Genomic DNA, 24,830 nt, shown 5'->3' on the forward strand with positions numbered 1-24,830 from the left:
CGTTATCACTGAAAAAAAGCTTTTCAGCCCAGATGAGTGAACGGATTTTTGTGCTTTTTGGTTTTTTGATTGCATCCAGACCTACAAAAAGTTGATGAGAATTTGTTTTTCTAAAGGTACCAAAACCATCTGGAGTAAAGAAAGGTTGGCAGAGAGCACTGGCAGTGATCTGTGATTTTAAACTGTTCCTATACGATGTAGCAGAAGGAAAAGCGTCCCAGCCCAGCGTGATAGTGAGTCAGGTCATAGACATGAGGTAAGCTGAGTGGTGCTGAGGGGGAGCTTTTTAGAGGCACTGGGAGGTTTTGTTCTACTTTTCCTTTTTGTGAAGTCAATAAGCAAGCTCCAGAGCTTTTATGGAACCCTGTAATCCATGTTGAGAGCCTCTGATTTTCTGGGGAGATAAAAAAAAAAAGAAAAGAAGCAGCTCTAACGTTTATTTGAAGTTAGCCTGAACTGCACTTGTGTGTTCATATGTGGACGTTCAAACTTACATTACTCCATCATGTGCAAAGAGCATCTGTTCAGCTGTGTAGAAGATCTGGAATGAATAAATAAGAAAAAATAACATTATTTTGGGGTTGAATAGAGTTTTGAAAGATAGATAAAACTTCGTTATAGGATAAAACTATACAGTTTTTGATTCCGAAGGGCTTAATAGTTTGTTCAGTCTATCTTCAGTATTACTGAAATACTACCAACCTCACTGAAGGCTGAGAGCATTTAACATAGCAACTAAGTAAAGCTCATCTCTGATCTAGGTTAGTTCATCTAGGAAGTCTCAAACTTCTAATGAGTTTGGATTTTTATGAAAGAGTTGGAAGAGGTGTTCTTGGTCCCACTTATTTTTTAAGTTGGATTTTTTTTTTTATTTAAAGGTTTTAATTTATACAAACGGAAACCAGATACAGGATATCTAAATAGATTTATCTCCATCAGCATTTACCAGGAATTAATTATACAGCACTGCATTTGTGAATTTCATCTGCAGATACAGAGGAAAGGATAATTTTAAAAATTAGATCTCAGTGTTGACTTATGTCCTTCACAAAACAAGACTATTGGAAACGTAAAAAGCAAACATACAGATTTTACTCTTTAACTCTTTTCCCATTATGTTTGTGGTCTCCATAAGGGATGAAGAATTCTCAGTGAGTTCTGTCTTGGCCTCGGATGTCATCCATGCAAATCGAAAGGATATCCCCTGTATCTTTAGGGTAAGTATTATGTCTTGATCCTGGTAACCCAGACATACAGGGTTTCACAGGGTGATGTATGGTGTGTATTCACTGACAGCTTGCTAGTATTTTATTTCCTTGGCAAGTTCTGACCATATGGTATCCATGGCAGCAGCAGCAGTGCATAGGAATCTGTACATACATCATTTTTGTGGTAAAAATAACATTGGTACATTTGGACAACCTCTCATCTCCACTGTATGTTGGTTTTATTTTTCAGTTTTCACAATAAGATGTATTTTGTGTTCTTTTGTTCATCATGACCTTCTACATTTTCATCTCCCAGAGTTGCCCTCTGCTTCTTAATTTAACTAGTTATGTTATTCCCGAGGGCTTTATCTTAGCTATTTTTTTTAATATGTGCATTGGCTATCTGAAAACTCCTGTTTATCAGATGGTCAGTATAGAAATGTAGCGTAAAATGCTCATAAAAATATATGTCTAGTATCTGGTATCAGGGTTTTGCCATCGTTGGTTCTTTCTAATATTCTTATTATTGCTAAATAGTCTATTGAAACTTTGACCTCAATGAAATCTCCTTGGTGTCTTATTAATTCCCCTATCATTTCTTTTTTGTATCATTGTATTTTACCCTTTGTTTTTCCAGTTTTCAGACTGTTGATCACTCTGTGTGCTTACAGGAGATAAACCTACAAAAGGGACTTTGACTTTTATCTATAGTAGCTCTATCAAATACGTGAAAAGGATAACAGATCATTGTTTCATAAGGACTGTTCCTATTGTGTTAAATTATTAGTGAAATCTTTTGCTCTTAAAAAATACAGAATGCTCTGTAAGAAATGCTTTTTGTTATAAAATTGCTGTGAGAAACAATTTACTGCCTTATGTAGAGCACACATTTGTGAATTATAGAATAAATACAAATGCATTTAGAATAAAACCAACATTTTCTCTGGTCTCAGTTATTCACATCTACAGGTTTTTCTGCTGTGGGTTCTTAAAATAAGATGAGTGTTTTCTGTTAATTTTTGCTTTCTTAGTTCAAAGAGCTAATTAAAAGGGCTTTTACAGGCATCTGATAGCCTTGCAAAAATGGTCACGAGGAAATTTTTTACTTATGACTTAACATGTATATTTTAATTTTTTACAGGTTACAGCCTCCCAGCTCTCTGCATCCAGTAACAAGTGTTCAATCCTGATCCTAGCAGACGGTGAGAATGAGAAAAGCAAGTGGGTGGGTGTGCTGAATGAATTGCATAGGATCTTGAAGAAGAACAAACTCAAAGACCGCTCAGTCTATGTTCCCAAAGAAGCTTATGACAGCACCTTGCCCCTCATCAAAACAACACAGTCAGCAGCAATCATAGGTATGAAATGAGTAAGGAGAAAGCACTGAGAAAATAGGGATATGCTAAAAGCATGCTCTTTTAGAAAGAAAATGTATTCGATGGTGTTATCTACTGGATAGAGAGTCATATGTAGTGGGTTTGTCCCATATGGAAATGTGTATGGGCTTAAGAGAGAAGTGCAGTTTGCTTCCCAGTACTTTCTCAGATCTTTTGAGAGTATTCTCTTTATTCACTCATATTCATAATTATAAATAATTTTGACTGTGAACTGGGCATTTCTCTTTTGTTATTCTGGTAACATAATTCCCTAACTGGGCAAAATTAACACTCTAGAATAGATGCAAATCACTGACTACAAAATCTGCTGGTCATTAGTCATTTTAAATGCTACTGCATAAAATATGTTAAACTCTGATTATTTAAATTATTTAAATATTGTTATTAACTAAAGTACTCGGAATCGTTTGTTAAAAATTATGTTTCTCGCTGTTACTGTTATAGGAGAAATGGGAAAAGACTTGTTTTTTTCAGAATTAAAAAGATTGGGAGGTTGCCAATTTTTTTTTTTTACATGAATGTATTTGGTTTGGCTTTATATACATTTATTTCAAAATATTAAAAAAACTGTTGATGAGAATTATCACTATTGTTGAAGTAATTCCTTAAGTAATTCCCAAGCTCTTTCAAAGAAAAATAACCTTTTTTTTTTTTTTTCCTAATGTCATAGACCATGAAAGAATAGCTCTGGGGAATGAAGAAGGGTTGTTTGTTGTGCATGTCACCAAAGACGGTAAGAGATTAGGAACTGGTAATAATTTCCCTAATACTAAATAATCAGAAAGTGGCTTTTTAACCTTTTTTCTTACTCAATATCCTCTGGTTTCATTTTTCTTGAGTTACTACATTGTCAACTGGACAGCTCCATGAGAGATCAGAAGGTGTTCTGTTTGCTTTCTGGTTTGAGTATCCTTTTCAGTAACAATGATCCAGCTTCTGGAATGCAGTTGAAGGTTTTTTCCCCCAGTTTGAAGCAGGCTTGATACTGAATTCAGACCAGGTTGTTCAGGACTTTGGCCAGTCAGGTCTTGAAGATCCCCAAGGAAAGTTCCATGATTTCTCTGGGCTGCCCGTTGCAAGTTATTCTCTCAGTGAAACACTTCCTTCATATATCCAGCAGGAACCTCCCTCGTTTCAATTTGTGACTATTGTACCCTCTTCTCCTGCTGTGCACCTCAGTAAGAATTGTGTCTTAATCCTTTCTGTAACCTCCTCCTTGGTGCTGGAAAGGAAAATTTATGTTCAGTATTGTAAGAAATAATAACAGATGCCCAAACTAATTCAACGAACAGCATGTTTAGTTGTTGCGTGCTCAACAATTATTCATGTGTTAGCTCTTTGAGGGTTTTCCTTTATTCAGTAGTTTTGTTGCTATTAACTGTTTTTGAAATGAGTCCTGAAATAATATAGTGGTTTTATTTGCATCAGATCTGCTCCTCCTGCTTCTGGTGAGGAAAAGCCAAAGGTCTATCCAGAACTGCCACATCTGGTATTAATAAAATACAAGTTTTGATACTGTACTTTTTAATGTTGCAGGGAAGCAGTAAAGAAAATTTCTTGGGTTTCTTTCATAATTTATCTTTGCAAATACCTCTGTTATAATCAGTTCCCACATCAACCTTATTTACATGGATTTATGGTTTTGGGGGTTTTTCTCTTCAATTTTTTTCAGAGATTATCCGTGTTGGTGACAATAAGAAGGTTCATCAGATTGAACTTATCCCGAGTGAACAACTCATTGCAGTAATCTCAGGACGGAACCGTCATGTGCGGCTCTTCCCTATGGCTGCCCTGGATGGAAGGGAGACTGAGTTTTATAAGCTGGCAGAGACAAAAGGCTGTCAGTCAATAGTTTCTGGACACGTGCGCCACGGGGCTCTTACCTGCCTGTGTGTAGCCATGAAAAGACAGGTCCTCTGTTATGAACTAAATCAGAGCAAGATGCGTCACAAAAAGATCAAGGAGATCCAGGTCCAGGGGAACGTTCAGTGGATGTCAATCTTCAGTGACCGTCTTTGTGTGGGCTACCAGTCAGGTTTCCTAAAATATCCCCTTCATGGCGAAGGCAGCCCATACAGCCTGCTCCATCCGGACGACCACACGCTATCATTTATCTCACAGCAGCCAACTGATGCCATCTGCGCAGTCGAAATCTCAAATAAAGAATACCTGCTGTGTTTTAGCAGCGTTGGGGTTTACGTTGACTGCCAGGGCCGAAGATCGAGACAACAAGAGTTGATGTGGCCCGCAACTCCATCTTCTTGCTGTAAGTTGGCACGTCTGTCAGTTTGTTTGCTCTTGTACATTGAAATGGTCACCGCTTGTATTAATATCCACAGGAAGTGAAAGTCAGGGCTGATTACCTGACAGGGAAACGAATGCTCTCAGCTTCTGTCAGCATTTTTATTCTAGTCAGAGGGTTTAACCCTGGTCTCATTTATGCTGGTTTTGACAACTCTGACCTATGCTGCTGGAACACAAAAAGGAATCATGAGTCAGGGTTTCTAACTCTGATGTCCATCTTCTAAACACGTCCTGGTCCCTAAAACAACCAAAAGCTTCAGGTTCTACAAAGGCCAATGTATTTCTTTCCAGCAGTGCTGAACTGTTGTTACTTAGTCTTGAAATGTCTTTGTACTTTGACTCAGCATTGTGGTTCCAGCTCTGATGTTCAGAGTCATCAGGATCTGGTCGTTCAAATTGCTTTTCTTTAATGGTGTTTATTTCTACTTACTAGTTTGTTCTTTTCTTTCTTTATTCTTTCATCCTCTCTTTCTCAGATTTTGTCAACACTCATGTCCTCTCTGCTTTTTAAAAAAATCACTTTTTAAGTTTCCTTCCTCTGTCTCTCTCTTCCTTTCCAAAATAAAATGCATAGCACGCAGTGTAGAAAATACATTTCATAACTCTGAGGGAAAAATACTGTATTTTTTCAAGATTTCCATTTCTACCAAGAACTGGAAAAGATTTATTGCACCTTTTTTTAAAAGCTGGGGCTTTGTCTTTGGGACAGTTTGAGGAAAAAAAAAACAACCTGCAATGTCTATCTTCTTTTTAATGCCTTTCTGAATGCAGATAAAGATTAGCCAAGTTTACCCTCAGAGTGTCTGTGAATGAGCTCAGTCTTATGTTCATTTTCAGAATAGTCTGCCTTCTTACCTCATTCTGGCAGCAGTCCAGTCACACTGCAGAGGGGAGGAATGTTTCACCTTGTTTGAGTGAAGGCCCTTCTGAATGTGGAAGGAGCAACTTTTACAGGCTGTTTGTCACTTCTGGTTTTCAAGCAATTTTAGGCAATTGATTATTACAACGGGCTCAGAGAATGAATGAATCAAAAGAGAAGATTTTGTGATAGATTGAAAAATGGGAATTTTTCACAGGTCGTTAATCTCTACTGGTTATTGATATTTGTGTTTTTTGATTGCCTTAAATGAAGTGACTTGTTGTTATTCCAGTTCAGAATGGAAGTTTATTTTATAGCAAAAGCTGTTGCATTTAAGCACAAATTGAATGGAATTGTTAGTCTTGGCAGACCACATCAGTCTTTTTACCGACATGGAAGTACTGAGTTCTTTAGAAGTGGTCCCAGTGGAATAAATTTCTTGGGAAATCTTGGGAAAATGTGCCAGATAAGTAGCACAAGAATTCTCTTTACAATCCAGAAAATAAGAAGAGAGAATTAAAGCTAGAAGAAAACATGATTTTTATGACTGTGTCATGGTGCTTAGTTCCAATAGATGGTCGTTTAGTGTGTAGTCCAAAGACTAAGAGCTGAGTTCATTCAAATGGCAGTTATTAAATAACAGTAGTATATTTTCCTACCACATCATTTACAAAATATGAACTCTTAAAAATAGGGCTTTTAGAGGAAAAAAAACTTCGAACCACATCAGTGTTTGGCAGAGTAAACTGTAATCTCTTACAATTCAGAAAGTCATTGGGTTTTCGGCAAAATTAAAAGGGAAGTCGCAGAGATTCCAAGTTTTTAGGTGGTGCTGGTTTGCCTTCAGAATAAATTTCTTGGTCATATTTGAGTTAAAACACATTTTTCAACGATTGTTGTTGGATTGTGTAAGTGTTGATTTGGGGCTTTTTTAAGTAAATATGGTTAAACCATAAGGAATGATGTGTTTTGGGCTGTGTCTAAAAGCACGTGACACTGTACCTACTCATTCCCTCTCAGGTTACAATGCACCATACCTCTCTGTGTACAGTGAAAATGCTATTGACATCTTCGACGTGAACTCCATGGAGTGGATTCAGACTATTCCTCTCAAAAAGGTAACTTGCCAAGACTCAACAACCTCTTTGCTACAGTTGTACCAGGTTTTTAAGTGCATTAGAAGCCATCATTCAAACTGCTCGTGTGAACATAATTGAACTAAAAGAAGAACTACTGCAAAGAAGCTTAATGCTTTTTTGTTTGAAATAGAAGATACAAAATGTGTTTGCTTGTGGTTTCAGTGTTTTAGATGAATGTTCCATCTTGAAGCATATGACTGTGTTAGATTTAATAATATTATTGTAATAATGAGAGCAATTTCTTGGTATTATTTGCATATGGCTTCATTGGAAATGATTGCATCTATGTTATTGCCAGAAGACGGTGGATGTTAAAAATATTTAAACAGGCCTTCAAAAATCTATCTCCTGCTGCTTGAGAACATTGTAGACAGACAGGGTTAGAACATTTTGTTTCAACCAGTACAAATACTAAAAGCAGGATGATGTCAGGTTTGGATCTCTTATCAAAAGTTTCTGAAAACTGACACTTCTTTGGTATTTAGTAGGTGTTTGCTCAGCTGTATTTGGAAAGAAATAAGAAAAGGGTTTTTTTCCCATAGTTCAGACTGACTTCAGCTTCTTGCTAGTGTCAACATAATTCCTTTACTGGCATTCCAGTGACACAGAATTACAGGACATTGCCCCTGTGGTCTTGTGTCAATCGTTCAGTCTCTCAGATTTCCCACGTGTCAGATGCAGACCAGGGTATTCTGGCAATGCTATAAGAATAAATAATGCAAAAGATTAAGGTGCTCAGCTAATAACCATCTTAAGGAGAGAAGAAGAATCTGGAATTTAGGGGAAATTTCTTTCTGATGTCCAAAATTTGAGTTATTAAGCAGTTGGATCATTTTTTCCTACACAGTAGGAATGTGATTTAGTACTTGGATTAATATTTGGCTCAAGACTTCCCGTTTAATGGATGAAACTACTTTCATCGAACAAGAATTGCTACATTTAAGAGACTCAGAAATGGCTATTTATTATGAAGAGCTGGATTCTAACACAATTTGCAGGCTCAGGGTGTGGAATGCTTCTGTCGTTTTTTTGGAAATCACAAATACCAGTAGGTTTTAGCAGTCTGTGTGCACTCTTATCAAGTTGCAGAGCACAACTGTGACATGGTAGTAAGGCAGAACAAAAGCCCAGATTATTGCTTTGCACGTCTAATAGAAAAACTTGAAATGATATATGAAGTAGACTTCTAACAGAACTATTTATTTAAATGCTGGGAGGAATGGTGTTGAGCCTGTGTCATAAAGTGGAATTTCAGGTAACCCTCTCTGTACTTATTTTCCCAAAAGAAGTTTAAAATCTAAAATTGTTTTAGCTCTTCTGTGTGGCTTTAATGACTTGCAGTTGCTACTCTTGAGAGCTGCCATGGAGATAGGAGACCCTGTTCCCTGTTTGACTCTACAATGGTGCTCCTTTTATAGTATTTGTAATGCATTTCGGAGCTTTCAGAATAAGATGCACTAGAGAAATGGGAGTTATTGCTTTTACAAAGACTGTTTTTCCTTGTTTCAGGTACGACCCTTGAATACAGAAGGATCACTAAACCTTTTAGGCCTGGAGACAGTTAGATTAATATATTTCAAAAACAAAATGGCAGGTAAGTAAAGAGAAACCAGTTTTTGCTTAGAAACAAATTTTTGCTTAGAGTGTTTTTATGTGACTGGGACTGTGCATTTTAGAAAGTGATCTTTCAAAAATATGTCTGCTTGTTAATCTGGGAAAAAGTCAAAGCTTATAGATTCCACAGTGGTTTCAATGATGTCTACTACTATGATTTTTTTTTTCCTTTTGAATATTCCATTAAGACTTGAATGAAGACTGGAAGTAGAAAATAGAATGACTAGACGCTCCCTCCAAATGTAGGATCACCTGCCAGAACGCTGTCTAAAAATGCCTGCACAATTAAAGACTTTACTAGTGATCTTGGCAGTACTAGATTAAAATTAATACTATACTTAACCTAAAAAGAAAATATTTCCCAAGGATTATAAAGTAATGTAATATTATGTATTCATAACTTATTACTGGGGCCACTGTGGCTGTGTGCCACAGTTTTAGCTTCATGAATCTATTTTTATTATAAGTCTTTTTGACTTTTTTTCTTTTTAGAGCCCATTTCGTAAGTGTACTCCTGAGGAATTTCCTTAAACTTTTGTTTAACCTCTTAGATGGAGTGGGGACATGCTCTTTTTTAACAACCAAAAGCTATAAACTTTTGTTAACAACTTTCTGAAAATAGTGGAAATAAACACTCTGAAAACATAAACTGCTGTTGGCAGTGTTTCAGTGTTATTTAAATTGCTAGCAAATTAGTACAAAAGCAATGACAGTGGTAGAAAGGAGCAATATACTAGAACTGTGTATAAAGAATTTTCAAGTCTAATAAAGATTGAACATTAAAAGTAGAGCAGAAGAGAAAGAAAGCTGGAAAGCATGGGATCAGAAGCAAATAAGGCTGATAGTTTTCTCCTGTATGTTACCTAAACAGTGTATCTCTTTAGAAGTCTGCAGGTTTTTTTCCTGAAGCTGCTTATCTAGTAGATTTCACCCTTCAGGGAATCTCCAGTTGATCTTTAGGAGAGTTTTCAGTTCCATGCAAAACCTCTTTTGGCAGTGAGCAGTAGATGTTGGGTCCATATATATATACGTGGACTGAAGTTCGTATATATATATAGACTAAAGTATATATATATATAAAAAAGAGCAGTTGCAGCATTCATTCAAAGTAAAAATCCAGCTGTATGATCATCACTGCTGTACTTTTCATGTCTGTATTAAAGATGTCTTGACCAGATGTACACATGTGGAAAAAGTCCTCCCTTTTCCCACAGTTGCACCAAAATACAGCACTGTTCAAACAATTCAAAAGGAGTAGTCTCTTTGGAGCAGGGAATGAATGAAAGAGAATCTTGCATTGCATTTCCAGACAGTTGGCAGAACAAGACTGTTTTAGTGATTTTTTTCAGTGAGAACTGCCAAGGAAAGTTTGAGACAGAGGACTGAGGTCCTTTCCTGCCCACCTAAATGTTTTGTTTGAAAGACTGAATCAGTGGTGGTGTGAGAACACAAGTGTGGCAGCTTGTGTGTGAAGAAGGGTTAAGTCTATTGCTACATTACAGAGTAGCAGATAGTGGTCAAGAAAACCCATAAACCAAAGAACATTTGTTTGGATTTGATGGGAAGTGAGTGGTGTTCAGCACTAGTGAGGGCAGAGGAAGAAAATGTATTTGAATTCAAATTCCATGCCTTGTCCCACCGGCTCCCCCTATTTGTGTTGATTTCAGAGGGTGATGAACTGGTGGTCCCTGAGACATCAGATAACAGCCGGAAGCAAATGGTTCGAAACATCAACAACAAGCGCCGCTATTCCTTCAGAGTCCCGGAGGAGGAGAGGATGCAGCAGAGAAGGTCGGTATTCAACATGTACTTGTCTTCTGTACATGCCTGTAGACCCTGAGGGACAGTGACTGGTGCCAGCGTAGTACTTCATGCATTGCTTTCTGGACTGCCCATTCGGATGTTTCTGTCTCTTCACTACCTTGTTAATCCTCAGCATTTAATTTGTGTTAATGACAGTTTGGATACGGATATGCACTGACTGCACAAGTATTCATTAACTGAGATTGATTATGTGAAACAGCTGTAATTCGGAATGCATGTCTCCACATACTGTATACAGCTGCATAGCTGTGCACATACACTGTATATATAAAGATCTCTAATAAACACTTTGCAAAAGGAGATTGCATTGCTAACTATGCATATGGATTAATTACATTCAGACTCTGGTTCTGCTTTTCTTTCTGAAGGCTTTTCTACTCTCAGCAGTACTCCAAGGCATCTGCTTTTTTGATCTATACATATAACTACATAAACTTTCTATAAAACTCACAAAACTCACCTCATCAGAGGACAGAGGACTTGAGGATGTATTTCTAATAGGAGTGTTTAATAGCTTATGAATACTTTCCTAAATGGTAACAAAAATAGGTCTGCACTACTTGCACTACTCGTAGAGGATGTTACTGACCATTTAGTATCACTCACTGAAAATGACCTGCTACTGTGCTAAGCCACACTCCAAGAACTGAGTATTTCAGTTTTCTAATTTTCAACATCTTCCACTGATGGTTGGCTCCCAGCTTGTCTTTCTTTTTAGCTCTAAGGAAGGTAGCAGCAGTATGCAATGGAGATAAAATTCCGTTTCTCGTCCTTGCCTTTTCTGAGTTGATTGAAGTTTGGTGTCTTAAAATTTTTATTTATTCTGAGTTCTGAAATGCATCCTTGCCATTTTGAAGAGCTTTTAATTCTGACCGCAGAGTGAGAAAGGTACTGCAGTATTATTTTAATTCTGTTTTCATATTTAGTACTTCATTTTCATCTCCGCTTTGGAACACATCACAAATGAGTTCTGCTTTTACTCATCTTACAGGGGTTTTTATCACCTCATGGTGGTTATATATTCTCTGAATGTTAGTAACTACTGGGCATGGGCTCTTAGTCTGCAAACAGCGTTCTTTTATTCTAGCCCCTTGCCCTCTCTTCAAGCTGGAAGCTTCTCCATACCTGTGCTGATAGCAGGGGGTTATCACTGTTAACATGGTTAAATAGAGTCAAAAAATCATAGAATCGTTTAGGTTGGAAAAGACTAGTTAATATCCATTTAAAAGAAGCTGATAACCAAAGCTGTACATGTTCTATAAATGCCCATCCTTACCTAGAGCAAAATATCTGAGCAAAGTGTTTTCTCTTCCAGGGAGATGCTACGTGATCCAGAGATGAGAAATAAGTTAATTTCTAACCCAACTAATTTTAACCACATAGCACATATGGGTCCAGGAGATGGTATACAGATTCTCAAAGACCTTCCAATGGTAAGTACAAAAGTACATGTGAGAGTGACTGACTGCAACAGAGGCTGCAAATAAGTGAGAGAAAAACAATTACAATTTTAATGTATATTTAGAGTGTTGATGTATTTCATATCAAGAACAGTGTAACTAGGGAAATGGAGCTAAACACATGGAATAAAATTTAACCAAGGAGGATGACACTTGAGCATTGAGGGGGGAGACGAGGAAGAGTGCCTAATGCCCCTGGGGTTTCCAGACAGATTGGTCTCACAGTGTTGATGATAATTTTTATGACTGATATGAAGGGGCAAAATTAAAAGTATATGGGCCTGTGTTGTTTGTGGGTATGGAAAGAGAAATTCCTTTCTTTGTGAAAGGAATTCCTTTTTTCTCTTCCAGTCTTTAGTTCCAACTTACTATCTCTTTACAGCTGTTTTCCTGTAGCAGTTTAATAGTATGTAATGCCCAAATTTCTTTCCATGCCTAATATTCTATTCTTCATGTTCTCTCCAGATTAACTGGTCTCAGAGAAACAGAGAAAAAGAGAATATGTAATAGCACACACACGTTTGTTTCCACAAAACCTTGGGTAGGAAACACTCACCTGGAAGTTAATTAAATTTTTGATGAACTGAAGACCAATTAACATTTTTTTCACGAGTGTCATACTGCTTGCTTCAAGCTGCCTTGAGCATCTTGTGTGAGTGTTCTGTGTTGTTCTCTAAACTCATCCACAGTGACACAGATGTGATTCAGAAGATGCTAATTAGCACTGTAAAAAAGATGAGGTGATATGATATCAAACAGATGATGTGAGTACTAGCATAAGACATTCGTATAGAACTGCTGTCTAAAATGATCATCATTACTGCTTGGACTTTGTGCAGAAAGCAGAGAGTAGGTGCTGAATTTGGAATTTTCTTATGGTGAGAAGCCCAAAGGAAATAATTAAGACTGGAAAATACAGTGTGCCATGCAGTAACACCAGTTTGAAAGTTTAGTAGCATGATGTCTGACCTTTGGATACTCATTGTACCTCACTTTTGAAGCAAATGGTATTTTATATTACACTTGGCTGTAAAGTCAGCATGTTGACTTACTTTAAATATTGTATTAGACACACTGAGAAACCTCTCAATAAGAAATATATTCAGGGTAATGAGCAAAACCCCAATATTGTATCTGTGTTTATAAATGAATAAGTAGTAAAGGAACTGCTTCTAGGAAACATGTGGCAAATCCAAGGGAAGTTGGCAGGTAGTGTTTATCTCACCTGGATACAGGATTGCATATGTCTAATGTTAGACAAAGAATGGTAATTAGCTTCAGGGCAGGATGTAGATCAGAACCTTTCTTCATTTCTCTGTTTCTGGTGGGTTCTTTAAAATGTTTGTGGCTTTTCTCAAACAGAGAAAATAATCTGCTACCTCTAAAGGTAGGGCAAAAGGCATCCTGTGTCACACCATCAGTAGCTGAAAGTTCATGGGAAGCAAAAACTGCAAGGACTCTTAACCCAGCCCCAAATCTGACAAGTGTAAAATTTTATCTGTAGAAGAGGATTTTCTGTATTTAGATGGGTTAATATTTCTTCAGCTGTGTCATCTCTAAATGGCTTTTAGCTTTGAATTCATTCTAATTCCTCCAGCCTTGTATTAGATCAAAGGTCATATTTTAAGTCACATTTTAAGAACTTTTACTTTGCTATTACCAATCAATATGTTGTTTTGAAAGAAATTCATGAGTCACTTTCCACACTTAAAAGTAATGAGAAGACATTAGAAAATGCATGCAGTATACAATTGATTCCTGCACTTGTTCCACTGCTGCAGCTTCTTTTTTTAAAGTTTCTATTTCTTCTTTTTGCAAGTAGGTATCAGTCTTAATGCTGGGAGATGTCACTGCAGATAAAGCGAATTTCTTGTGTATTCTTCTGTCAGCTCCTTGCAATGTCATATTGTATTTGCATTCCTGACTTAACGGGTACAGAATTGCGTCAGGCACAGGACTTGAAAGTGTGTGAATTTGAAAGTGCAGCTTGAAATTAGGAAATAAATGGTCTGTCAGGGGCTGCTTAGGTTTAGGCAGATTTTTCTTTTCCAGCAGCTTCCTGTAAGGTATTTACCTGAACTGAGTGGGCACAAAAATAAAAGAAAGGGAGTAATGTGTGCATGTGAGGTTATGTATCGAGTCTAATGTGTTCTTGGAAAGACAAATTTAGAATCAGAAGAGGGGATGGAAACAGAGGATGTTTCCTGGAGAATCACTACACAAGGTAAAGAATACTCATTGAACCCTGTGTATAGTTCCATCTGTATGGTGGTTCCTTTACCAGGACATGGAATTATTTCCCTACTTTCATGCCTTATTCCCAAAAGCTCAAAAGCTGAGGGGTTTTGTGTGCTGTTTACAGCATGTGTCATGATTTTGCAGCTGGACATCTTCTTTCTATTTTGAAATAGATTAGTATGTTTCAGAAGAGAAAGTATTTATTTTTAATGAGCTATGGGAGAGATTGCAGAATTTTACTTTGGGAATGCCTGTTTTTGTTTATGGAAGCAGATGGTAAAATACATTTTTCCATTTAAAGAGAGCTACAGCTAGGGGGAGCAAGCAGTGCAAGGCTGAGTCTTTTCACATTCTCATTGTCCAGCTATTTTAGTGATACAACTTCTTTTTTTTTAAGGGATACTGGATTGCAGAAATAGTATGAAAGAATGGAGTGGGCCCTTTTTATTTGGAGTTTCTTCTGGCTTACTTGAGTGCTTTCAAAGTTGGCTGGAGCATGAGCTCCAGCATGCTCTTTCACTGGTCAGTGTAGTGCTGTGTGGCAGAAGGGTCCTTAGTAATAAATAGGTTTTAACAGAGTATAAATATTGTAATCTGTGTTGAATGAAATTGTCACAAACTAAATAACCAACTGAGACCAGCTTTTATCTAGCATCCCTGGATGCACTTTTTAAAGCAAATGACAATTTATATATATATATATATATGTAGTTATATTTATTCATTAATATATACATATTCACCTCATATATGCAATGTGAATCCAATCAAAACTTATCTCCACAGTCCCACTAACGTGCCTCTGCCGCTTTTTCAGGGGAAATGCCAAAAACTGAACAAAGCACAGAATTAGAACTGGTGGTGATGGTCCTTGGTGGGTGGGCTGTGCTGTGTCAGTGGGCAGGAGAGAACAGGCACTTGTGCTGCCCTAACCCACGGTGTAACTGCCTGGTAGATGCAGAGCCAACAGGAGCCTGCTTGCCCTCTGCCCACCACTGTTCCTAATGAAGTCTTTTAAAAGACCAGCCTTAAAGAGTTTAATTTGTATTGTAACCCTACAAAATAAATGGAATAAAAGGAATGTTTTAAACTCTTTAGGGCTATTTGATATGTTGTATCAGATACCTACATATGTGCAACATATCTGCCACTGTGTGTTTGCCCTTGGTGATGCAGCCACAGGGGGAAAAGTATTTTCTTTGTGCATTGTTTCCAAGGTCTTGCTGTGCATCAGACACGATCATGTGTTTATGGGAAATTGCAGTCTGTTAGCCTAGTCCCACATTGTTCTCTCCATGAACAAACACCTTTGACTTCAGTATAGCCCTGTGTTTGGGCAGAACCATGCCCAAGGCTCAGAGAGAGAGATATCAGATTTTAGGAGATAAAATATTAGGGGTTTCCAGGACATTGTAAATTTGCATCCTTCTTTTCTTCATGGTGAACACTTACAGTCTGGCTTTGACACGCAACTTTGTGGGCTGCAACGCAACAGAAACCAGAAGTTTTTGTTTGCTATTAGCAACGCAGCAATCAGTACATATTTGTATTTTATTGATGTGAATCTGGGTCATTGTCTTGTTTTGTACAATTTAGAATGGTTCCTGTTAGTATATCCCCAAACTTATTTGTTTACATGTTTTTCTTCCCTAGCAGCCTGTCACCAATTAACTGGCCGTACAGTCTGGCCTCCCTTCTGCCCTCTTGTCCCTTGAAGCCACTTTATCGTGGATGCTCCTTTGTAGTGAAGATCTGAAATCTGGAACTGCACTTACTGCAGCACAGACCACCTCTCTGTGTACATCAGATGTACAGGATTGATTTTGCTTTCATATTCTGCATGCCTAAGTATTTTTATATACAAAAGCTGGTCTTGACTGCCGTTATATTTGAACATTATGCTTCAGTTTGACCTCATTATACATGAGCCATTCTACTTCCATTCTAGATGATGTGTGAAGCTTTGCTTGTTTCAATTGAGAAACTTTTAGAGTAAATGAATACTTATCTATATTTGGTATTCTTTAAAGGCAGTGGGAACCCCATGCATGCATCTAATGGTGGAGTCCATGGAGAAAGTTCCATGGAGGATCATTTTTAAAATGCTGCCATATCGTGGCTTTCTCACATTCATGAATGCTGGCTAAATATTTTCATGGTCTGCAGCTGGCCTACCCTCTGCTTTTTAGCTTGTGATTTTAGACACTGCCATATCTCCCTTTTTGGCTTTTAGGAACATGGTTGGCTTTGCTGCCAGTTCTCTGTTTTGAGCAGATTAACTCAGCAAAGTCTGCTGTCCTGGACCATTTTGGAATGGTGGCTTCTTGTACTGATATTTAGATGCTGCTGAAGTTACTAATAATAATTTAATGTATATTATGTCTTATATGCCATAATGTGGTAATTGATGTTTTGGTTAACAGGCAAAGCCTCATAATAACCATATGTTTAAAAAAAAAAAAAAGTTGGATTTTACCAGCTGAAACAAAGAGAACAGTAACAATAATGTTTGATATAATATGTATTGGGATGTGACTTAATGTTCTTCCAGACTTTAATACGTTCCACATACAAAAGTAGTGCCTTAGGTTTAGTGGAGGGTAAACTATATTTTTACCATATTTTATATTTTAAGTCCTAACATTTCTAACATTACTCAGAAATGTTTGTTTTAAGGTGATGAAATCAGTGGATGAGGGGAAGAGGAACTTGAAAGCTAGAAATTAGAAAAGGTGTTGTGATTTGCTGGTGTCCATAGGCAAACCACCCCAGTGCAGGCTGACCTGCTGAGCGTGTACAGGTGGCACAGGGAGGGAGACCAAGCCTTGAAACGCTCTCCATTAAATCTGGATTTAGGTGACTTTAAATTACAAGAGCACTTACGTCAGCACATTGCACAGAGATGAATTAGAAATAATTTTTGTTTAATTTGCAGGATTATTTCTCCCCTCTCCTTCTTTATGTCACACTTGGGGAGCACATTGCTCAGTTGACCTTTTAACAACATCTGAATTTCCCAATGCTTTGGCACCTTTATGTGCTAAGGGCCTGATCCTTGCACAGCAGTGCAAAGTCCCCTCATCACTAAAGCACTGTCAGGAGTGTGCAGAAGGACGTGGGCCTGGTGGCGTCTGTCTGCAGCAGAGTGAATTGTCCCAGTTGTCTGACACTAACCAGTTCACCTTCCCACACGACCTGTGTCCCTGCCCTGTTGAAACACTGTTCCCTCCTGTTGGAAATACTCTGTGTTTGTTGTACGGGTGATAATTTTAATGGAATCTCTAAAATGCATGAATAACAGAAGGAAATCTCTTACAATCTCTTAACTGCTGTGTATTTTCATCTTTTCTTCTCCCCACACCACCTCACCTGTGTTCACCTTCCTTTGTTTGTGTTATGTCTATTTTAGATTGTAAGCTCCTCAAGGCAGGGAACTGATGCTTCTCAACTGTCTGTAAAGCACCTTTTACATCTGTGGTGCTCTTTGAAATATATCAAAAAATAATAAATATTAGAATCTATTCCCAATGAGTTAAAAGTTTTATTTATTTTCAATGTTTTAGCAACAACAGGGGCAGCAGGCCCATATGACTCCATGTAAGGAAGGTGCTTAGAGGACTGGGGGTGACAATGTAAGAGCCTGTGTGTTGACGGCGAGCAGGGTTCTGTCTGCTGTCCCTCAGTGTTTGACTGCTCCTGTGGACTGCTGTTGCCAGTGTAACCTGTACAACCATCCTTCATTGCTTTCTCTCTCTGTTGTCTTTGATAGCAGCGCTCCCCTTATCAATTCCCTCATCACCACTCCCGTCTGATCTCCTCTCCGAGCAACTTTGAGCACATCTACCACATGACCGTTAATTCAGCTGAAAAATTCCTCTCTTACGATTCCATAAACCCTGCATTTTCCCCGCCTCCACGCTCTGTCCTCGGTACTCCAGACTTTATGACTCTGAGGGTATGAACGGCTGAGTCAGGTGTTCACTCTACTAACATCGTGTGGTTTTCCTTTTGCCTGGCTATTAACATGGGAGAAAACCCCTTGTAAGCTGTTCCTTCACCTCTTAACTTTGTTTTGTCCCAGACAATTTACTTTCTGCAGTCAGCTGTGGTCTTCTCACAGCTCTGACATGCCAAGAAAAAAATATTTCATGGCTTTAGAAAAAAAAAGGTGCATAACAACTGGGCTGAACCTTTAGCTATGAAAATACCCTTTTTAATCACCAGGAAGGCTGTTGGCATTTTGGAATTATAAGTTCACTGTTCCACATTGTTCTTCCTCCAGCAGTCAGTATAGCAGGATGCTGCATACCAGGTTAAATTAAGTAAAGGTTCTGGATCTGTCTTTGTTGGACCAAACTTTCAGACTGATTGTTTATGATTAATTCGCGTGGAATACAAGAATTTTTACACAATACTGTTCACAGACTGAGAGAGACAGACAGGTCATGCCTCAGACAGTGTCTAGATAAAAGTAAATAAGTGAAATTAGAACATGTACAAACAAGATAAAAATTAAAGATGATGGCAGCTCGCTAATATAGATCCTCATAATCCTGGTAGTTTTAGGCAGAGGCTGAGGTAGGATACTGTTCTGTAGATATCCTTCAAGCTGGAATGGAAACTGGAGGGATGGAAGTGGTCTTTTCTTTTTTCTTGTGTTGTGCATCCTGGTGTAACAGCATGGGAGTCAAGTACATCCTATAGAAATACAAACCAAACTAAAACAGAAACGAAGTACCTGCTGTGCATCATGATTGTGTACAGTGCCGTGGCCTGCAGTTCTGCTTGGGGCAGATTCACAGATAAATCAGGAATAATCTGTGAGGTAGATGTATGTGATGGTGGTTGGTTGCTCAGGGTTTGTGTGGTTTTGAGCCATGTCCATTGCTGTAATGGAAAGATGGCTCCTGGCTTCTGTGGCCTTTGGACACCCTTCAGACATGCATGGCAAACCTTCACCGCCAGGCTGCTTTGAGTGCCTTTGGGCTGCTGTTCCCTCTCTCTGGGAACGTTTTGGAAACATACCTGCATACAACACTAGACAGAATTTAAAAATGCAGGAGGGAAATAAGTCTCTTCCGTATGGCTCCAAAACCAATTGGCACAGCTAAGCTTTGACTGGTTAAGTGCATGGTCATGATCACTGCTGTGAGGGCCCAGTTGTCACAACCATCAGTATTCAGAAATTAAGTTGCAGAGTTCTCGAAAATGTGCTCTGTAAGGACAGGTCTGCATCCATCCTGGTTCTTCTGGTAGGAGGAGAGGTGCAGATACATAAGAGGAGCACTCTGTTGAAATGCAAACCAAAACATATTTCTAGGCCGAACTGAAAGCTGTTTCTCTCCTAGAGGGTCATTATAGGGTCACTGAAGGCATATTTCAGTTCTGGTTTTAAGAGAGTTTTTTAAATCCAACTGTACTATTAAATTTTTTGTGTTTAATGTGCAGTGATGTATCACTGGACTGTGACCCTCCCTCTACCTTCCCTTTCTCATGTGACTAGTTCCCCTGGGATCAGTAAGGAATGATCCCTCATGTTTCAGATGGTAACTCTCAATTTTTTCTTCAGGAGCATCCTTCATCCTAATGTTGCAGCCTACTAGCATAATTTAGAGGGAAAAAAGTGAAGTGAAGTGGGCAACCAGAGTGTCAAGGTCCTGTCCCTGGTAGCTCTGCAGAGCCTTAGAGGTTTAGTCTTTTATGAAGAGAAGCATTTGTCTGCCTTGTGGCTTGAGGGTAGAGATGCCATAAGCTATATGGAAGGCAAGGCTGTGAGTTTGGATTCATGTCTCCCTTTGTGTTTGGAGGTTGTAGTGGAAAAATGGTACCATGGTCCCAGGTACAGATGGGTTATTGGAACCAGAATAGTGTGGAATCCACAGGGGATTTGAAAAATGACCTATTAAAGTAGGCTTTTAGATTCTGTCATGTTATTTCATGGAAGAATTAAAAACTGAGGTTTATAATGTAATGCACAGAACACTACTTTAAAACAAAACGAAACTCCAAAACAACAAACAGCATAAGGGACAGAGAACCGGAGGCGAGGAAGTTCCTGTCAGTGCTGTAGCTGTTCAGTCAGATGCTGTAGGAACATCCTCACCCCACTGCCAGGGAAGGCAGCTGGAGAGCAGCTGGTGTGGGAGAAGGAGCAGAGGCTCCCTAATGCTGCAGAGCTGTGAGCGTAGCAGAGACTGCCCCTACACAACCCACAACTCCATCCTCTGACTGGAATGGAAGGCACTGAGCTAATCTGGGCCTTTCACCCTATTTCACAGTCACTCACTTTGCTCAGCAGCAGCTTCTCTGCTGCTGCTTTTTTCCCCTGTTCTCTCACCTTTCTCTGTTTGGTTCAGCACTGGGGATGGATTTTCCTGCTAGGATTTGAATTTTTGCTCTAAATGAGGGGGGTTTGTCTCTCTAAGTAAAGCAAGCTCAGGTTTCTTTTTGTTTTCTGTGTTTTTAACTTGCTGCATTGTGCTGCTTTATAACTACCGCTAATAACCGCCGTTTATTTTCCTTTGAATCCCCTTTCTGCATCATGTGCATATCACTTCCAGGAGGTTTGGTTCAAAATGCCAGCATCTCTGGCATGTGCTTATTTTATTTTTGGAACAAAGAACAATGAAAGATTTGCTTTGTGGAGAAACTTTTCTACGAGGAATTACATGGACGTTGCGAATTGAGGTCATGAAAAATAATCATCATCAGACTATGCTATGAAAACAAATTGGTTTCTTTCATGGACCCACCCATTCCTTCCTTCCCCTGATGCCTGTGTGTTGTCTGCTCAGTCACTGTGAAGGAGGTTAATCACCTTACCACTAAACATAATCGTTCTCTTTGCAAAATGAACCACTGTAGGTTTATACAAGTACAGAAGTCCAACCTTGCAACCCCAGTGTACTAACCCCAGTGCACATGTTGCATGGTGCTGCACTTGGCTTTCCTTTCTTTCTCAAAACACAGCAGTAACTTATTCCTTAGCCCATCAGTTCCTTTGGTTATCCTCAGGGGAGCGAACCTCCATGGTTTAGGTACAGCCTGGAGGTTATACTTATGCTTATACTCTGTATCTCACCTTGTTTATTGCACAGTGAAGGACACAGGAATAGAAACCTCAGTGTTTTGTGCTACAAAACAGGTTGGTTGTTCACATTTAAAAACAAAAAAAGAAGGGGGGAAGGTAAGTGAGAGACAGCAATATAACTACAGATATTATTTAAGAGACTTTTTTAAGCCTTTAGGTATAAATCCTTACAGTGCAACAGTGGATGAGAGGAGAATTAAACAGGGCTTTTTCATTGGTAAGGTCTCTGATTCTCTTTTGCTGGTGTTGGAGAAAGATCTGGGAACAGAAGGGGAGATTTTAGTTCCTATTTGTTGCATGTTAAAAATCAGCCATTTCTAGCCCTCTAGGAGAATGAGAATCCAAAATCTGTAAGATCAAAGGGGTCTGTTAGAGCAATGACTATAAGGGTCATTGTAAGACTGGATTTGACAGCAGGTTGGTAATAAGTATGTGATAAAGACTGAACTGTATAAAATCTGTTCCTTACAAAGCTTCTATTTAATTATCCGTTTTAAAATACAAATAGAGACATGAGTAGTACCTGAGGGTCTCTGAGAATACTCTTGTGGGGGTGGAATATTTGTTCTGATATGACATTTTCATAACACCCTAGTTTAAAAAAGCATTGCAATTGCAACTGTTGTTTTAAGTGTGGCTACTTCATCTCAGAGTGTGGGGAGGAAACAAATATAAGTAGGAAGAAATGAACAGTTATTGCAGGGAGGGAGGGGGCTTGTAAAGGGGAAATAAAGTCATGCTCAGAGCTACTTGCAGCTCTTCTGATATCATTGTGCATCTGTGAGGATTCCTTGAACCTAATTCAAGATAATTGTAATGACTTAATAGTGCAAGTGATGCTAGCAGTAGGGTGAAGTCTCATATTTAGCCAGAGCTAAAATGATGCACATAGGCAAGTCCTCTGGGCTAAGAAGTCAGCTCATGTACAGAGAGATGGGCAAAATAGTCTGAGAAGTCTTCTCCTCTAAGGTCAGCTGTAAGTTAACAGAAGCAGAAATAAAATCTCCTAGAACTCACTTCAAAGTACTTTTTGCTCTTTGCCTAAAGGCAACTTCTGTTTAAGGAGCTACCATATCCAAGTAGGGAGATTATGTTTTATCTCTTCTTTTAGTAAAGGACACTTCAGTCTAGTAACTTACTAATTTCGAAAATCACACTGGAACTCTCAGGAGGCAAAACAGGAGCGTTAATCAAAACATGTAGACAATCAGTGGCATGTATTCTGGTCATCCTCTTTGAGCAGGCTGAAAACAGGAGCTGATTCTCACTTTGGCTCAACTGGTGTAGGTTTGGAGGGATGTTGTTGGCACCTTTGGAATTACATAAGTAATTGCTGTATAGATTGATCCACTATCTGTAAGCATTGGAGATTAACCTGGTTATTGTATAAGTTACACAATCATGGCACAAATGATGGCATCAAAGAGATAAATTTTAGTAAGATCCTCGGAAGCTTGTGTGCAAAAATAAGACATTATGCAATATAACTTGAATATATCTGTAGCAGCTTAATTAGGCTTGCAAACCATCCTTTCAAGGAAATTCTTGATCTGTTAGACACATTCTTTCAGTTATCTGCATATGTCCATGTAATTCAGCACTTCACTACTGCGTTGCGTGTGCTGCCAATCTCTGCACTAAACTGCAGATTGTTATTTTGCAAATTTTGCTGACTTGCTGCCCAGATATTCGGCTCCGGTAAGGTTGGGGTTTTGATGTGTTTTGGGGCCTGCCTTCATAGAGCACCCAAGGTTGGGCCGATAGTCAATGAGTAAACGTGTCTTGTGTCTGCATTTCAGAATCTTCGGCCTCAGGAAAGCCGGACCGTGTTCAGTGGCTCTGTCAGTATCCCGTCGATCACGAAATCCCGCACGGAGCCGGGACGGTCGATGAGCGCGAGCAGCGGGTTAGCAGCACGTAAGCAAACAGAATTGTGTGCTTTGGGGTCTGTGCACAAGTATTTTAGGGAAAGGGCTGCCTGCTTGCAGTTTGCTTGTATCCATGCTGATAGGGATTTTCAGAAGTGATGGCTGACTGTTCCTGCTGAGGGCAAGCGGAGTGTTTTAATCTTGCTTTTGAAGGAGCACATGAATAAGCAGGTAGCATTTTTGAGAGCCCCAGATTAGTAATTTGTCAACTTTTTAGAATTGACATTAGAATTAAAATTACGTTCTTAGCCTTGGGACTATGTTTCTCACGCTTAAGTTTTTTAAATCAGTGACAAATTGTTCACAAGCTCTGTGGTTATTGACTTTATTGCTGAACTGTGTAGAACTCTTGACGCCTCTCTTGCTGCTAGTGCAAAGAGAAAGGAATAGAAAACTGGCTACTGGAATAGAAGAGTTGCAGTGGATTGGAAACACCCTTCTAGTGCTGCCATGCTGTCTTTGTGTGCCACAGTCAGCACAGTGACATGGGCCGAGAGCAGGCAAGGGGCTAAGTAATAGACCATGTGCAAAATAGAGGCAGAGCTGGTGTCCCAACCTCTCTGTTTTTTCCCTCCCTGTGGCACGTGCTGTGTTCACTGCACGCTGCCAGCTGCTTGCAGAAGGTATGTTGTGTGTCTGCTGATACAACCCACCTGCGCCCTGGAAAAGTGACCACTGGAACTAGGCTGCCACCACAGCCATTTCTGCAACTGCCAGCTTTGTCCGGAACACACTGACTCTGTGCTGAGTAAAGTCTCCTAATGCTGACGTGCCAAGGGAGGTTGTTCCATAGGAAAAACTGCAGCAGGCAGCAGACAAGATAAAAGCCCACATAGCGTGCAAGCGGTGAGCTGAGCATCTTGGGACACACTGGAGGAAAGCAGAACTAACCAGAGAAACAGCTAAACAAATTTCTGCTGTGTTAGGAGGGCGTCTGTCTGTGACACAGTTTGATTCCTCTGTGTGTTTTAGGATCGTCTGCACAGAACGGGAGCGCTTTGCGCAGGGAATTCTCAGGAGGGAGCTACGGAGCAAAGCGTCAGCCCATGGCATCACCCTCAGATGGGTCCTTATCCTCTGGTGGCCTGGACCAAGGCAGCGATGCACCAACAAGGGACTATGAGCGAGAGGTGAGTGACAGGAGAAACTTTAAGTGTCTGGGTAAATGAGGAAGTTGAATCCTGTCATGGGTTTGGGAATCATTGACAGTGAAGACATGGATTTCCTGTATTTCAAGCTCTCCTGACAGAAGACTTTGGTCAAGCTTTGTCAACTCTGGTCCTGGCATTTACCATGCAGAAAGAGCTCTCTGCACTTCCCACCTGGAGATACGTGGGTAGCGAGGCTCCCGAGAATACTGGCCCAGTATAGTAACAGCTTGATGGTGACCTATGGCAGCTTGAAGTGGTGATATTCCTTCTGCCCTTTATTTGCAAAGATTCATAAGCTATTTTAGAAACCATTTCACAGGAGATATTTTGTAGTCAGAAGTTAACAAGATAATGTAAGAATTGTCATATAGTTTCATTTAGAGCAAGAACTGGATTTAATAATTTCTGTTCTGTGCAGTCGAGACTATTGTTATGATAGGACTGAAATCCCGCCCAGTGCTAAACTCAGTCCCTCCCAAGACTATTTGACGTGGGAGGGTCCAATCTTAAGTTGGCCAGCAGAACTTCCCCAACCCATTTTGTTACCAAGGAATGTGAAAATTAGGGATCGCAGATTTTTTATGGTGCTGGATATAACCTGCCAGTTGAAGCTGGAAA

General features: G+C 39.3%; 1 protein-coding gene across 10 annotated transcripts in view; it reads left to right on the forward strand.

Moving 5' to 3' along the window:
• CDC42BPA (CDC42 binding protein kinase alpha) overlaps positions 1-24,830 on the forward strand; it is a 187,461-nt gene that overhangs the window by 157,194 nt on the left and 5,437 nt on the right. For 7 of the 10 annotated variants that reach the window (XM_027911200.1, XM_027911207.1, XM_027911212.1 and 4 more), the window contains 11 exons: positions 117-256; positions 1,136-1,217; positions 2,350-2,566; positions 3,276-3,338; positions 4,278-4,871; positions 6,789-6,886; positions 8,417-8,501; positions 10,189-10,312; positions 11,661-11,778; positions 22,933-23,050; positions 24,034-24,191. In XM_027911200.1, coding sequence (XP_027767001.1) covers positions 117-256; positions 1,136-1,217; positions 2,350-2,566; positions 3,276-3,338; positions 4,278-4,871; positions 6,789-6,886; positions 8,417-8,501; positions 10,189-10,312; positions 11,661-11,778; positions 22,933-23,050; positions 24,034-24,191 — 1,797 coding nt within the window. Of the gene's footprint in view, positions 1-116; positions 257-1,135; positions 1,218-2,349; positions 2,567-3,275; positions 3,339-4,277; positions 4,872-6,788; positions 6,887-8,416; positions 8,502-10,188; positions 10,313-11,660; positions 11,779-15,696; positions 17,565-17,812; positions 17,999-22,932; positions 23,051-24,033; positions 24,192-24,830 lie in introns of those variants that run through there. The other 3 variants (XM_027911247.1, XM_027911238.1, XM_027911243.1) reach the window with 3 other exon arrangements.

The sequence above is a fragment of the Empidonax traillii genome, unplaced genomic scaffold, assembly GCF_003031625.1.
Source record: "Empidonax traillii isolate 1590-97213 ecotype Southwest subspecies unplaced genomic scaffold, ASM303162v1 scaffold31:size1920502, whole genome shotgun sequence".
Taxonomy (NCBI): domain Eukaryota; kingdom Metazoa; phylum Chordata; class Aves; order Passeriformes; family Tyrannidae; genus Empidonax; species Empidonax traillii.